Consider the following 16,127-nt stretch of genomic DNA (forward strand, 5'->3'; position numbering starts at 1 on the left):
TGGATGATAAAAATTTTGTTGGCTGTCTTAAAAGCAAGTTTGCAGGATCAGCATCGTGGCAGAAAGCGTTAAGCCACTGCCTGAAACACTGACATCCCATATGGGAGCTGGTTCAAGTCCTAGCTGCTCCACTTCCAATCCAGTTCCCTGCTAACACACCTGGGAAAGCAGCAGAGGATGGCCCAAGTGCTTGGGCCCCTGCACCCACATGGGAGACCCAGAGGAAGCACCAGGCTCCTGGCTTTGGACTGGCCCAGCTCTGAACATTGTGGCCATTTGGAGAGTGACCCAGTGGATGGAAGACCTCTCTCTCTCCCCTCCCTTTTGGTAATTCTGCCTTTCAAATAAATCTTAAAAACAAGTGTGGGATGATGGGAGCTATCTGGCCAACAAAACACAGGTAAGAAGCTTACTGTGCAATTCTCTTCATTTTCCAGGAAAGGAAATGAGGAGAACATTCATGCTACAGCTAGCGCTGTCAGACAGAAGCCTGCAGGGTACTGTTACTCTTGGCCAGTTACAGGGACCGTAAGGGCATGATGGGTGCTTGGTGCTGTCTGACTGCTGTTTCAGATGGCTTGGCTCCTGCTGAAACGGAAAGACTTCCCACATCTGGCTTTCTGTCCTCAACTAACAACGTAGAACAGTGCCAGAGGACTTCGTAAGCCTTAGGATTTACTGCAGTACCTAAATCCACCATGAGGAGACGCCCGAGTGCTGTGTAGAAGGTAGTCCGACACCGCATGTCTGTCAGGTTGGATTGGTTGTTAATTCCCAAAAATGAAAAGTGCTCGCTCTGTTGGGGGGAAAAAAAAAACAAACACCACCGCCACAGGTTAGAGGCAGAAGGTAAGCCAGAGATTTGAGAATTCCGGAGCTCTTTCACACACATGGCTACGTGGTTATTCCTTAAGGACCTGAGGGCAGAGTTTCTGTGTTTAGATGATCGCTGAGGTGTGCACAGTACCCGTGACCTCAGCCTAACTCAGCCCTCTGGGTCCCCAGCGGCACGCGGGACTCCCCCCACGCACCCCGTGTGGAGCAGTGTGGGTGGGGCGGCTGTGGAGGGGGCGTGGGTGCTCACCGTGGGACTCCCCCCACGCACCCCGTGTGGAGCAGTGTGGGCGGGGCGGCCGTGGAGGGGGCGCGGGCGCTCACCGTGGGACTCCCCCCACGCACCCCGTGTGGAGCAGTGTGGGCGGGGCAGCCGTGGAGGGGGTGTGGGCGCTCACCGTGTGACTCCCCCCAAGCGCCCTGTGTGGAGCAGTGTGGGCGGGGCGGCGCGGGCGCTCACCGTGGGACTCCCCCCAAGCGCCCCATGTGGAGCAGTGTGGGCGGGCGGCCGTGGGGGGGGCGTGGGCGCTCACCGTGTGATTGTTCAGCATGAACTGCACGGCGCTGAGCTTCACCAGCTTCCTGACGCTACTGTACGTGAGGACCACGGAGGAGTCAAGGAAAGGGGCGCGCCCTGAGAACCCGGCAGGCGGAAACGTCGCAGGATGCACGCAGCGACTCAGACGCCTGGCTTTTCTACATCCCTCGCCAAACAGAAAAGATGTGTTCTCACCTAAGCAATATGTAACTGACCCAGAAGAGAACACCTATTCCAAACTCCTGTCTGGAGAGAACAGGTAAGCTCCAGCAGTCTCCCTGAAGAGCCACCACATCCCAGAGTGGCGTTCCTCGCCAGGGAGTCAGGTTCTCCTGCACTGCCCAAGGCTTCACCAAGGATAACAAACCTGTCACCGACCTGCAGAGCAGTAGTTCTGTACAGTGAAAGCCAAGCGATCTCACGCGCTGGCCTTCTCTTGCAAAGCCCTGTGTAGCAAGCTCTCCTGGAGCACGCACTCTTAGGCAGGCGTCTGTCACAGAGCCTGCTGACAGGACACCCCCAGAGGGGCTGTGCCGCCACGCCGAGGGCGCACCTACGGGAAAGGCCCACGGGGTGTTTCTGGGCCTTATGATCATCCAAGGATAAAGCTGTAGTTGACGATTAGGTTGTGCGCTGGCTCATTCTGGAGTCTAGGTTACTTCTACACTGCACCGTGGGTACTGCCTTTGATTCCAAGGAATACAGAAGATGCCGGAGCCCGCAGCTGAATGAGTGAGAGGCCACAGGAGGCCGTGACTTCTGGCTGCACGCACTGCCCACTGTGCACAGGCGCTGGCTGAGCAAAGGATATCCAATGGAGAGGTCGTTGAGCAGCTGCAGGGTCTTGGAGGTGATGGGTTCACAGCGGCCCCAGTACTTCAAGTTGGTGATGCTGGGGGACACAGAGAGAAGAGAGCAAGAGCCACTTTTGATTTGCCTGCCTTCCTCGGGGACTGGAAGAAGAAAGTCATCCATCAAAAGTCACCACACATCTGCATCACCAAGTCACAGACATCACGACCACAAAAAAAAAGAAAAGAAAAAAAAAAAGAAAAAAGGGCATAAAATCTCCATACTTACATTTGGTGGACTAGAAAAATTATCCTTCAGATTATCTTCACTACTTGGTTCCAAAGCTACACTGGCCCATACCCAGGCCCTTGGAATTCTGGGGCACTCCAGGGCAGATTTCTGCAGCAAGGGTAAGAGATTCCTGCGGCAGTGACAACATGCAGACGTATGCGATTCTGCACCTGCACCATCCACCGTCAGCTGCAGAGGTCTTGTAGCCCTTGCTCTGGATTCTAAGCTCGCAGAGTCCTTTAGACCCCCTCGGCTTTCTCCTCTGAAATGATCAACCAGCTCACCGACATGAGTGTTTAGGGCTAGGATGGCTGGAGAACGCAAAATGTCACATTGCACACAGCCCTGGGTAATGCAGTTGGCTCCTAGTGTGTGCTTTGGTGAACCGAGCTTCCTAAGAAGTGGGAAAAGTTAATAAAGGGCACAACTTAAAAAATAAACAAAAAAAGGCGGGGGCAGCCAAATAGGAGCGCCACCTTTGAAAACAGTTCAAACAACAGCACTGCACTGGCGACTCGAGACGCTCCGAGGCCCATTTACAGTGGGGCTCTGCTCCCAGGGGACGCCAGAAGCGGACGGCCGCGCTGGCAGCCCCGGCGGCGCGGCAGAGCACCGATCGCTCAGAAGGGAGGGCTGTCTGTGAGTGCCGCGACACGGCTGCACCGACTCCAGGGGCTGAAGAGGAGCTTCTGCGAGAGCAGAGTGAACCCTTGCCTGGGCAAGCCTGGAATGCTCTGGGGCCGGGCCATGTCTCTAAGCACAGCTTGTCACACACTCAAATGCACAATGTTCGGACGCAAACCATCAGTGCTGGAGTCCCGAGGCACTGGCAGCACAATGCCAAGCTCACACTGAGGCTGTGACAGGACCGCGAGGGGCGCCTGCTGGCGGCCGCAGCACTTACATCTTCCCTATGAAGACGCTGAGGACCATCGTCTCGTCACTCAAGCCCAGAACCTCGGAGAGTCGGCGGTACAGCTGGCGTCGAGGGAAGGGAGACAGAACCAGGAAACACGGTCAGCACGCACCCCTTCACTCTCTTCTGTCCACACTCGAGGGTAAATAGGCAGGAAGCACACGGACCACATCCTGGGGAGGCCGCGCTGACGGGGCGAGCTCAGTATCGCCACGTGAGGCAGGGGTGCTGAGCTCTCTGCGACCCTGAAGTGACAGAAATGCTGCCACAACCTTTGCTGTTCTGAACAGTGATCCACTGCCGACGTAGGGGGGCAGCAGACGTTACGACTGCCATTTGATAAGCACATGGAGCACTAGAGAAAGGGGCCCAATCCTTTGATGAGCTTCCTAGAATTCTACAGACTGAGAGGAAACATTCAGACCATCCCTCCACCTCGGATCTGCAGGCTGTGTCTGAACTGCTACCAACGGCTTCCCTCCATCAGCTATTCCACAAGCAAGGGAGAACGCAACGGAGTCGACTGTGAGTGTGTTACCTTGGAGGATTTCTGCACCTGGTCCCCAATGTAGATCTTACGAAACTGTTCAAAAAAGCTCAGCATGGCCAATTCTAGCTTCTCGTTACCCGCCTGAGCCAGGCGAGAGTCTGTGAGGTTCATCAGCTGCAGCACCCTAGGGGAAGAGGAGCAATGATTCTCGCAGCAGCGGGATATCCTAGTCACTCCAGACCCCGGAGCTCCCTCGCCGTCTACACCCCTGACGGGCATTCTGTGCAGGCCCTACGCTCTGGGGAGGGAGCACGCTTCCCCATTTCTGCCCCACAGGAACCACCGTTGAAGAGTGGAGGGGAAGTTTACCCACTGACACAGCAGACTGGGGAACACACCAGCAGCCTAAGAACAGCGGCAAATGCTGGCAGGCAGCGTAATGGTCTTCCTGAGACGTCTATGGGACCTGGGCAGAGCAGTTTCCCGGGTCCCAGTGCATCTATTTAAATGATGGAGACGGCACGAGGCCAGCAGTGCTGGGTCAGTGTTCTCACAGAGCCATGAAAGGAATGCTGGCACATACAGGATGGCGTCCACAGGCAGGAGACCTGTGACTGCACCCCTTTGTCCTGCAGCCCTCTCCCCTGAAGAGAGCACACTGGAGGGCACCTGAGTGAGTGCCGAATGACTGAGAACAATGCTACGGCGAGTGAGGCATCGGACATCCCGCTCGTGTGAGCAGAGGCAGCAAACTGCCATGTCGTGAATGAGTGGGGCTCAATCTGCGCTGGAACACCCACGCTGAGAACCTGACTAGCAGACACTGTCCGCACTGAACGCGCGTTCTGAGCCACACACAGGAGCACCCGGGCTGCAGGCCGGAAAGGGCCTACATCCCACTCTGAGGAAATCTTTGCACAGGTCTCCAAAATATGGCAGTCAGACAAGGCCACAGAGGCTTGTCGGGATCCAGCCTCCTGAGGGCAAATGGGTGCGTGATTAACAAAAAGGAGATAGAAAGACACAGACGGGGATTTGCAGAGGAAGAACATGGACTCAGACACCCAGAGACCAGCGCAGTCACGGCATCACGTTACACTGGGCTCCCTCTGAAAGCGGAGAAGCCTTTAGGCTAGTGGCCCTCTGCCAGGTCAGGTAACCATGACACTGAGATACTCTCGGCCCTTTTCACCTGCCTTATCTCACGACATAGGGGTAGCTTCCCAGAGGCTACAGGTCATGTGACGTCACAACAGGCTGGATGCGGAAGCAGGGCTGAGAATCCAGCTGACTTCCGTCATGCCAGACATTAAAACTTGCAAATATGCCAACCACTGCCACTCTTCTCATTCTTTATAGTATTTTTCATAAAATATAGTATGCATTTATCATTAAAGTGAACAGACTGATATTTTTAAAAAAATTATTTATTTGAGAAGCTCCTGGTTTACTCCCCAAATGCTTGCAATGGCCTTGGGCTAGGGAGCCCACCAGGAGGTGAGATCTCAACTATGTAAGCCGTAATCACTGCCTCCCAGGGTCTGCATTAGCAGGAAGCTGGAGCCAGGGATTCTGATGTGGCATTTTAACCAGCATCTTAACTGCCCTCCCAATAAGTACTTTTAAATCAAATGTTCTTTGAGGTCTTCATGCTTTTTAAGAAAGTAAAACCTGAGATCAAAAAGCAAAAACAAACAAAAAAACCTTGAAAACCCCGTGTTAGGATATTTTTAAAAACCCTACACTGGGGCCAGTGTTGTGACACAAGGTTAAGGAACCGCCTTGCCATGCTGGCATCCCACATTAGAGTGCTGGTTTCAGTCCTGGCTGCTCTGCTTCCAATCCAGTCAGCTCCCTGCTAATGCAGCTGGGAAAGCAGTGGAAGATGGCCCAAATACCTGGGCCCTGTCACTCACATGGGAGGTCCACACAGAATTCTGGGCTCCACGCTTCCGCCATGCCCAGCCCTGGCTGTTGTAGTCATTTAGGGAGTGACCCAGCGGATGGAAGATCTCTTTCTTTTTCCCCCTCATTCTTTCAAATAAATAAACAAACCTCAAAATCAACAAACTTTCCATGGGACAACTTACTGTGCATGCAAAAAAATATTCTTTTTATGTTATGTACATTTTTAGAAACCAGTAATGATGTTAACTTTTCTTCTCTTCAATTGAGAAATACAATTTTCAACAAGCTTTAATGCTCACTTAAATGCTTTATGAGAGAATTACAGACACAAAATAACCTGAAGTCCTGGAGGTGGGCAGGAAATTTGAAAGGTTGCAGGACTGTCAGTCTCCTGTTTGGCTGCCTCAGAAGAGCCATGGTTTCCTCTTACTTACCCTGGCCTGGCAAAAGCAGCCCGCATTCCACCCGCCGGGCTACTGTCTTTATATGGAGCAGCCACTCCCCACTTTAGTGTTCCTACTTCCGCATCCATCATCTCCTTGAGGACTCACACACCCAATGTTTTCTCAGTAAAGACTTCAGGCAGAGTTCTCACTGCACTTAGAAAAGCCCCAAGTTGGCTCCGCCAGGCCTCTGTTTCGATGGGCACCCAGCCTCACAGGGCTACGTTGTGTAAACGGGGAGGAAAGCGTCCACGGGCAGGCGGTCAGAGAAGCAGACGGAAGACGTGCAGGGAGGCGGGAGGCACTTACCGACAGACAAGCTCGCCGTCCATCGCATCCTGCTCATCAGTACTCGCAAAAGACACGCGGCCGCCAATCACCGCCCCGATGATGTACACCAGCCACGTCAGCCTTCCTGCAGTGGGAGCGAAAGCCTTCAGTGCCAGCTCCGGGGCCAGCCCGAGAAGACGCTGCTCCCTCCGCCCGTCCTCGGTCCTCAGAACAAGGGAGAGCCGTGGGCTGCCCTCCTCGGAGGACGGCGGACTCTGCTCTGCTGAGGCGGCGCCAAGGGAGCAGTTCAGCAGTGGTCAGCGTTCCTCTCAGACAGGTTACCGTAGGTGGGCAGTACTTCCTTAGGGCTACCAACACCCCTGCAGACAGGTTTGGTACTCTCCCCTAGTGTCTTGCGGCTGGTACTCACTCACCAGTATTGTCTTGTGTATATGAAGGTAACTGAGGTGCGAGAATCCCGGGGAAGGAGGCGTGGCAGGGAGGAGGGGTACCGAGGCCCATCCTCCCGGGTCCCGGGCTCCCTGAACGCCGCACACTCACCCTCCTGCACTGCAATGTCCATCGGGCTGGCACTGGCGCTCTGCAGCAGCTCCTGGTAGGACTGGGCCGACTGGTCGAACAGCTGCACAAGGAGTGCACACGTCTTCTCGTACTCACAGCGCCCGATGGTGGACAGCTGGTCCAACTGCTGCTGGACCAGCCCTGTGTCCTCCAGGGGATCTTCCAAGCCATCTCTGCTCCCGAGGGAAGAAGGAGGCAGCTCCCTTAGTCAGGCACTGACTTCCCTAGTGCAGTAGCCTTCCCAAGGCAGCGCTGCTTCTACTGACAGAGGCTCCCGTGTCAACACGGCCTTTCTCCCAGGGAGAATGTTTAAACACCGTGAGCTCTCCTGTCCTAGCTGGCCGCAGAGTGGCCTTCCCACACTCCAACACCTGCTGTCTACCTCGGCCTCGCAGGCCCAGGCATCTCTCTCCGAGCTCCTGGCTTGTTCCTGACTACAGTATGCTCCAGGTCTGCCAGCGCACAGCCCTAATGTGAGGCCACTGCGGTCGATGTGCTCTAGGGTCCAGACATCCTCAGATTTGGGGAGGCAGTATGATGCTCTACCACATAATGTAAAAACCTCAATGCTTTCTGTGCCACACCAAGTTCAACATTCCTGTAGCACAATGATGACTACCATGAAGTACTACTAAGTCGAATTTTTGAAAAAAGTCAGTAAATGATCTAATAATGGCTTATGTTAAGCTCTGCCATCGAGTGAATTCTGGTGCCAAGCCGACGGGGAAACTGTTCTCACACTTCAGGTTTCAAGGCTCAGGTGAGGCACTGGGGATCTGCAGCAGCTCCTGCCTTGTGGGCTGGTGCCTGGGTTTTACCACGTCCTGTGATGAGCTCTCTCTGCAGTCACCAAGTGTGACAACGCCAGCGCCAACAGCACCCCAGCATACAGCAGCTCACTGCGGTGTGCTCGCCATGTACTACACGCCATCCACTCACAGAATTCAGTCGTTCTACGGACCTTATTGGATAGGTCTGCTACTTGTATTTTACAAACGAGGGAACTGAGAAACCTGCTCACTCTCTGAGCCCCTCCCCAGTGCACCCCACTGAGAGGACAAGGCTGTCCAGGGACCTTCATGAATACTGTTTCTGAGTGACTCAGATCACAATTAAGGTTTTAACATGTAACAGATGAAATGCGCCTGACACAGTGAACTGAGCATCTGACTTTAACCAAAATTAGCCTAATTTTGCACAGGTCTTTTCTGAAAGGCCTGACATTGCTTTAGCTACAGGTTTCTGGTCCAGGTAACAGGCAAGGTAGAAAGAAATGGAGTTACTGTGATGCAATCAGTCAGAGACCAGCTGCTGAGAACTGCTATGTCTTCTATAAGTACTAGAATCAAAGCTGGTAACCAGATTGTCTAATCTGTCTAATCCTGCCCATCCATTTGTTTCTTTAGGAGTTCACGCTGGCACCTAGAACTCATATACAGTTCTTCACTGTATGCTGTAGGGTTTTCCATGTCTAAAGAAAATCAGTGGTAAGGACAAACAGTACACAGGTACACTTGGCAGTCAAAGACACTGGTATGGATGCCAAAGAGGGAGACACAAACAGGATGCTAAAGAGGAAGGATTCTTTCAGACGTTATACTCTTGAGTGCTACTCTGCTGTCAAAGCCAATGAGCCAGTAACAGTGTGAGCGCCGCTACAACTCACGACAAGCCCTCTCCTAGCCAACCGGGTGTCGGACAGCAGACCGTGAGACCGTCAGTGGCGCCTCACCTCAGAATGATGTGCACGCTCTCCAGGCGGGATGTGATGTAGGCTTTGGTGACCTCGGGGGTGTACGTTTCCAGCATGTGGGGCTCTGTGGCTTTGACGTACGGCACAGAGGCTGCCAGCCGCTGCCACAGGCTTAGCAGATAGTGTACACTATTTGGGGCAAATTCCCAGTGCTAAAGGAAACCAAAAGAGCAAAAGGCACACTTTTTATTTCTGTACACATTAGTCCTATGTCCCAATACAAAGGGTAGAGGCTTTATTTGAAAAAGATGATGGAGGGCGGGGCCGGCACTGTGGTGTAACAGGTAAAGCCGCCGCCTGTAGTGCCAGCATCCCGTTTAAGACCTGGCTGCTCCACTTTCGATCCAGCTCTCTGCTGTGGCCTGGGAAAGCAGTAGAAGATGGCCCAAGGCCTTGGGCCCCTGCACCCACATGGGAGACCAGGAAGAAGCTCCTGGCTTCAGATAGGCACAGCTCCGGCCGTTGTGGCCAACTGAGGAGTGAACCAGCAGATGGAAGACCCTCCCCCCCCAGTAACTCTTTCAAATAAATAAATAAATTAAAAAAAAAAAAAAAAAAAAAAGATGGAGCAGGCATTGTGGTGCAGCAGGTTGATAAGCCGCTGCCTGTAATGCCGCATTCCATATGGGTGCTAGTTTGAGTCCTAGCTGCTTCTGATCCAGTTCCCTGATAATGCACCTAGAAAGGCAGCGGAAGATAGGCCAAGCCCTTGGGTCCCTGCACCAACATGGGAGACCTGGAAGAAGCTCCAGCTTTGTGGCTCTGGCTTGACCCAGCCATGGCTGCTGTAGCCTTTTAGGGAGTGAACCAGTGGATGGACCATCTATCTCTGTCCCTTTCTCTTACCTCTGTCTTTCAAAAAAATAAATACTTCAAAAAAAGGGAGGGGGGTAAACCTTGATGGACTTTGTTCCACGTACGGCAAGTAGTTTAAGGTCTCTACTTTTAGTGGTACTCTGGAGACGAAGTCTCCATCGGGAAGAGCAGCTCTATGCTGCTTGCGTAACCTTACCACAGGAACGGCGGGCACAGTGGCTCGCCAACATCACTGAGGGCCGGCCCTGTGGCGCAGTGTTACTCCTCTGCCTGCAGTGCTGGCTCCCATACGGGCACTGGTTCGAGTCCTAGCTGCTCATCTTCTGATCTCGCTCTCTGCTATGGCCTGGCAGAGCAGTAGAGGATGGCCCAAGTCCTTGGGGCCCTGCACCCGTGTGAGAGACCCAGAAGAAGCTCCTGGCTCCTAACTTCAGATCGGCTCAGCTGATTACAGCCGGCTCCAGCCATTACAGCCATTTGGAGAGTGAACCGTGGATAGAAGACCTTTCTCTCTGTCTCTCCCTCTCTCTGTAACTCTAACTCTCAAACAAATAAAAACCTTTAAATAAAAATTACTGTGCATGAATACTGCCTGGGCAACTTGTCAGACCTACAGCCGCCAAGGCTCCACCCCGCACCAGTGGACCAGGGATCATGTATTTCCCGTGGCGCTGCGGAGGATTCTGATGCAAGTCAGAGAGTAAGACCCCTGTCCCATACCACATGACCAAGGGGCAGGCGCGAACGCGCTCTAACTCCCCTCTCGTCCCCCACTCCAGCCCTGCCTTTTTCAGGGTGATGCCGAGGAAATTCTCTCTGCCTTAAATCTGCATATTATCCTTTTAGTTCCCATGTTCTAGCCACACCACTGCACTTTCCTAAGTGCAGATTTATGGAAAGATATAACAACGACTCCCTAGGCTTATCTCACATACAGTCACCCTTGCTGAGAAGAAGTATCTTCTTATGAACTGGAGCCGGGAGCAAGCAAAGCGCCCCGAGGCCGACACACACCTGCAGGCTGGTCACGGTGAAGTTGGCTATCAGCCGGATGACCTCGGGGTAGTTCTCCACCTTCACCAACTCTCCCAGCTGATAGTTACTCTTCAAACGGGCCAGCAGTCTGCAAAACTCATGGTAATTGTTTGGGTCTGACAAACTCTGCCAACAGCACATGAGGAAAATAAAATACAAAATGTGATTCAACATATTTCCAAGAGCGACATAAACTTGAGGTGGCGCCAGCAAGGGAGAACTCTGCTTTTTTGCTTCTGTGTGGAAGACCATGATTCTGAATGACACAGCCGTGTAGTATTTCGAAGCAATTTTACAGATGGGACGGTTTCATGTCCTGTCTCACCTGCTCCTAACACCCACCCTGTGAGGGGATCATCAGCCCTGGCCGAAGGAGTCGGAAAGCCCAGGAGGGGCCCGCTCCTTGCTTGAGGTTGCACGGGTGATTGACAGCAGAAAGGGGCACCACCTAAGACATGACTGGCTTGCTCGCTTGCTTCTCATCCATCAAAGGAAACGGAATGAACTTTCCCCTCCCCTGTGTGGAGCCGATCACCAAGCACAATTGCACACTGACACTACAGCGGCAGAGCTGCGTCCAAGTCTCCTGTACGTCCGTTATGCCATCACGACTGTAACACACTCATGCTCTCTCGGTGTGTTATTTTACTGTGCACTTACGTGAAGCACTGATTTGCTAACACATCACACCAGTGTGTGTCTCCCTGTGTCTTCCTCTAGTGGCACCTGGCGCCACAGGCCCCTGGCACAGAGTAGCGGCTCTATAGTTTACTGAATGAGTAAAGGAGAGCACGAGTGGGCACTTGGTGCAGGAGTCTGATGCCACTCGGGACACCTATATTCCACACAGTTTGAGTCCCTAGTCTGGCTTCCTGCTAATGTGCACCTGGGAGGCAGCAGATGATGACAAGTGCTTAGGTCCCTACCACCTATGTGGGCGACCTGGACTGAGTTCCAGGTTCCAGGTTTGGCCTGGCCCATCCCTGGCTATTGTAAGCATTTGGGGAGTGAATCAGCAGATGGAAGCTCTCTCTTTCAAATAAAAATAAATAAAAATCTTTATTTAAAAAGGAGGGACAGAACTGAGTGTATTTAAAAACTGCTTTTGAGATTTTTTTCTATCATCAGAGGAGTGATACCTCAAAAACAGAAGGAAGTGGCTGAATTTTGGGGACTGAAAAAAAAAAGCAAAAAGGGCAACTGAGTTTGGAATGAAAATTTGAAAAAGGAATGTCCCTTCCCACTTCAATGCAGCCCCACACACTTAGGTGAGTAGTAAACCTCAAAAAATTTAATGAAGACAAAAGAAAATTTCCCTGAGTTTAGTTTTGTTTCTTGGAGAAAAAGGCCAACTTTGTTCCTGACTTCCCGCGTCAGCGTGATGTTTTCCCACAGCACACCGACTCTGAAGCTGGAGAACTCAAGCCCCTCTTTCGGGCAAATGCTCGCAGAATAGGCCTACACACACAGGTTCCCACAAACTCTCCAAACACAGAAGTACTTGTTTGGAATCTCTGCTACGTGCAGCTTCTGGGTGGATGCCTTCTGTCATCCTAGGCACACACCAATCCTATACATACACAAATTCTCAAAAAAAGCTTACCTGTGGATTTTCCAGTATTCGCTTAACACCATCGACAAGATGAGAGAGAAACTTGGCCCTCTCTGCGTTGTTAAACAGGGACCTTCTGACTGAGGCGATCTGCACTAAGCAGGATAATACCTGGAATCAGGGCACAACACAAACACGGGATGAGGGGGTGAGGATGGCGTGGCTATTTCTGAACCAGATCTTCCCCTCCTATCATATTCTTCAGGATGTCTGAAGCAGCTTTATTAAAGGAAACAAAGAAGAGCATTAGATCCAAGTTGATAACAGCAACTAGTCAAATTCAGTTTGGAAAATTCTCGTGGGTATTACTCTGACACAGGATGTGGGAGTCCCAAATGGTATCTTAAGCACTAGGTCAAATGCCTGCTCCTGATTCTTGCTAAGCTATATACTTAAGGCTTGAAAATATCCATTAATTTACAATTTAAAACAAAGCTTCAAGCCTGTTCCCCACCCCCGCCCTGTTTTATTAAGGCTTTTGGGCTCATTAGGCTCCCTACATAGTGCTATCATGAGAGAACCAAGTCAGACCTGTGGCCTGGAAGCCAGCTTCCACCTTCCCATTCTTCCAGACACCCACATTCTCTGCCGCCCCTCCAGATCTGTCTGCCATCCTCCCCCACCCTGCTCTGCTTCCTGTGCGGCCCCTTCTCCCCTGGCTCTGGGCTGGCTTCACCCACTGTGAAACGAGGCTGCCCCTCTCTGCTCATATCAGCCAGGCGGTGGGAGGGGCAGCCTTTCCCTGAGGCTCAGCTCCAGCTCTCCTCCGAGTTTCCTGCTCTAGTCCCTGGAGGCTCACCCTGTGGGCCCAGGGGATGGGCACCACAGCCTTTGCTGGGTTCCCCTACTTCTGCCCACATCCTTACAAACGGCCCACTCAGTCTTCACTCCTCTTGACTATGCGCTCTTCACCTGCAGTCACCTTAATGATACACACGCACTGAATTCACGTTTCTGCTAAAGCAAATGACAGGAAAGTAGTCAGCTGCAGAAACACCCGCTACTTCACTGTGTCTTGTTGAATATCTGAAATACGCACCAAAAGCATTTTACAGCCTGCATGAATTTCAATTCTTTGAGGTCAGTGATGGCATTAAGGGAGAACTACACTATTCCTGGGAGATTTCAAAGGGCAAGTATGCAAATCAACCTCCCATTGGGGTTTCCATCTGTCACGCTGTAATGTGCGCCTGAGGGCTTTCCAACAACCTTCTCAGGACAGTCTTAAAGGCTCAATCAGACAATCAGGTGACGGAAGCACTGCTCTCCAGCCTGCAGTGACCTGGGGTCAGGCATGAAGACACAAGAGGACACCAGATACAAGAGGACACCAGAAGAATTGGCCACCCACAGTGACTGCCAGCAGGCAGGACCCATCCAGACACCTTCCAGGCTCTACTGCCAGCACCTGAGGCGACACGCTGACCGGCACACAGCTAGTGACAGCCCAGTGTTCCCAGGCTTTCCTGCCATGGTTTTGCACAGCAAACGAACCGGTTCGTTCGACACTGCTACTTTCTAGAAACAGACTGGCACTGGAAATGGGGTCCTGACTCACCAGAGGTGAAAATGAAGGAGGGATGGAATGATACAGGTCAAAAAACAGCTGCAGGGTCGACGAATCCAAGAATGCTGAAACGACACCAACAAGACTTCATTGTAGCCAGCTCATTGTAGCCAGCGAGCGGGCCGGCACCCTCCTGACAGGGGACACACTAGCAGCAAGCCCTGCGATACTCCGCCTTTCAGAATGTTTACTTCCTTGGAGAGTGACACAGCAACAGAGGCTTTTTGTTTTCCTTTTTTTTTTTTGACAGGCAGAGTGGACAGTGAGAGAGACAGAGAGAAAAGGTCTTCCTTTTGCCGTTGGTTCACCCTCCAATGGCCGCCGCGCTGATCCGATGGCAGGAGCCAGGAGCCAGGTGCTTTTCCTGGTCTCCCATGGGGTGCAGGGCCCAAGCACCTGGGCCATCCTCCACTGCACTCCCTGGCCACAGCAGAGGGCTGGCCTGGAAGAGGGGCAACCGGGACAGAATCCGGCGCCCCAACCGGGACTAGAACCCGGTGTGCCGGCGCCGCTAGGCGGAGGACTAGCCTAGTCAGCCGCGGCGCCGGCCGCCGTTTCTTTTTTAAAAAGTATGTACTAGTATTAGCTGCTCTAAGAAACATTCTTTCAATTTTCTGGGAACTTAAGACAGTCCAATAGCTCTTTCCATCCCAGGAATTTTACATTTTTATCTTTAGACAGAAGCACAAGTTCTTCTGTTTGATTTTGTTTACCCTAAATAAATAGGTAACAAAAGTCTCTAGGCAATTAAAGCAAGATGGTAAATACACACCGGGGACTCCTCCGTCATTAGGGTCCTCCCACAGCCTCTAGCGCCCCCCGGCAGTGACCCTCGTGGGGACCAGCGCCCCACCTGATCTCCAGCTGGTGGGGATCTGCACCGTGCACAGGTCGTCTGAGGACTCGTCCGTGGACGTGCCGATGAAGTCAAAGTTCAGGCAGCTGTGAGTGAGCTTGAGCAGCTGCATGAGCAGGCCATGCTGACTCTCATCATTCAAGTTGAGATTCTTCCCCGAAGCCTGCAAAAACGACCACAGAATGAGCCCCAAGCAATCACTCCTCTTTTCCCAGCTTGCTCCCAGACTCCCAAGAAGGCGGCTAAGCTGGAAAACCAAAGTCCTCCCTGCCAACATGCTACATTCTGTCACCTGACTGCTACTAAAACACCAGGCTCCTCACTGGCCATCCCGCCATGGAGCTGGTACGTACAGACCGCCTCCTTCTACCATGTACTCTTGCCCTGCTGCAGCCAGAGTGGCCACAGGCAACCAGGAATCACGCAGGGTGTGGCTACTTCACTCGCCCGTGAGGTCCGGTGATTTCTGGACAGGGTGATGACTACATTCTGGAGGGCGTTTTGAGAAGGTTTATACGCTGCTCTACTTCCTTCTTTCCTGCTATTAGTGCTGCCATCACCACCAGCATCCAAAACCTCTCAAACCACAACTAAAACTTAGTCACCGTGGCATGGTCTCTTAACACAACTGCAGTGTGCCTGACACAATCACTGAACACTGGCCCGCAGCTACTGGGACGCTGAGACCCCAAGGCCACACCAGCGCGGCCTCAGAGCTCAGACACTGGCTTGCTAATTGCCTGTTGATAATATCACCTTTGGTTTTCTCAAAAGCTTTCCCCTAGTGGGTATAAGAGCTGTTGCCAGGCAGCCTGCCTAACCTGAGGAATGTCTTCCAGCTCTCTGCTGTGGCCTGGGAAGGCAGTGGAGGATGAACCAAGTCCTTGGGCCCCTGCACCTGCATGGGAGACCTGGAAGAAGCTCCTGGCTCCAGATTGGCTCAGCTCCGGCCACTGTGGCCATTTGGGGAGTGCATGGAAGATTCCCCTCTCTCTTTCTACTTCTCTCTTAACTCTTTGAAATAAGTAAATCTTAAACCCTGAAATTGGGGAATAATGGAAAATGGGGAAACACAAAATGCCAGAAGGCCAGGCCAGAGGCTAATGGCAGTCAGCGTCCCAAGGGGACGACACACCCAACTCCGGTCAGGAACACGGGGGACCATCGGGTGGCAGTTCTTTCTCACTTCAACTCTTATCAATAAACAAACAGAAACACTAGCTTTCCACTTCAAAACAGGTAATTTCCTTATGTGACACTGTCTACCCCTTTAGGTTATTAAATCTAAATGGATGGTAAAAACTCAAACTCCACTTTTCCTTACAGATGCTGCCTGTCTCCTGGCTGCTGTTAACTCAGCAGGGGTGGGGGTGAGCCCACTTTTGTACGTGACAGTGCAGTCTGAGCCGCTCTCAGAGCCAAGA

The 16,127-nt window shown here is 52.4% G+C and overlaps 1 protein-coding gene across 6 annotated transcripts in view; it reads right to left on the reverse strand.

The window, feature by feature from the left end:
- XPO7 (exportin 7) overlaps positions 1–16,127 on the reverse strand; it is a 96,190-nt gene that overhangs the window by 13,410 nt on the left and 66,653 nt on the right. For all 6 annotated transcript variants that reach the window (XM_070047332.1, XM_070047331.1, XM_051836770.2 and 3 more), the window contains 12 exons: positions 14,701–14,866; positions 13,839–13,912; positions 12,272–12,391; positions 10,648–10,794; positions 8,797–8,969; positions 7,044–7,237; positions 6,522–6,627; positions 3,910–4,045; positions 3,360–3,433; positions 2,184–2,264; positions 1,368–1,431; positions 688–796 (listed from right to left, as the gene is read on the reverse strand). In XM_070047332.1, the coding sequence (XP_069903433.1) occupies positions 688–796; positions 1,368–1,431; positions 2,184–2,264; positions 3,360–3,433; positions 3,910–4,045; positions 6,522–6,627; positions 7,044–7,237; positions 8,797–8,969; positions 10,648–10,794; positions 12,272–12,391; positions 13,839–13,912; positions 14,701–14,866 (1,444 nt within the window). The remainder of the gene's footprint in view (positions 1–687; positions 797–1,367; positions 1,432–2,183; positions 2,265–3,359; positions 3,434–3,909; positions 4,046–6,521; positions 6,628–7,043; positions 7,238–8,796; positions 8,970–10,647; positions 10,795–12,271; positions 12,392–13,838; positions 13,913–14,700; positions 14,867–16,127) is intronic.

Source organism: Oryctolagus cuniculus, chromosome 8 (assembly GCF_964237555.1).
Source record: "Oryctolagus cuniculus chromosome 8, mOryCun1.1, whole genome shotgun sequence".
In the NCBI taxonomy this organism is placed as follows: Eukaryota; Metazoa; Chordata; class Mammalia; order Lagomorpha; family Leporidae; genus Oryctolagus; species Oryctolagus cuniculus.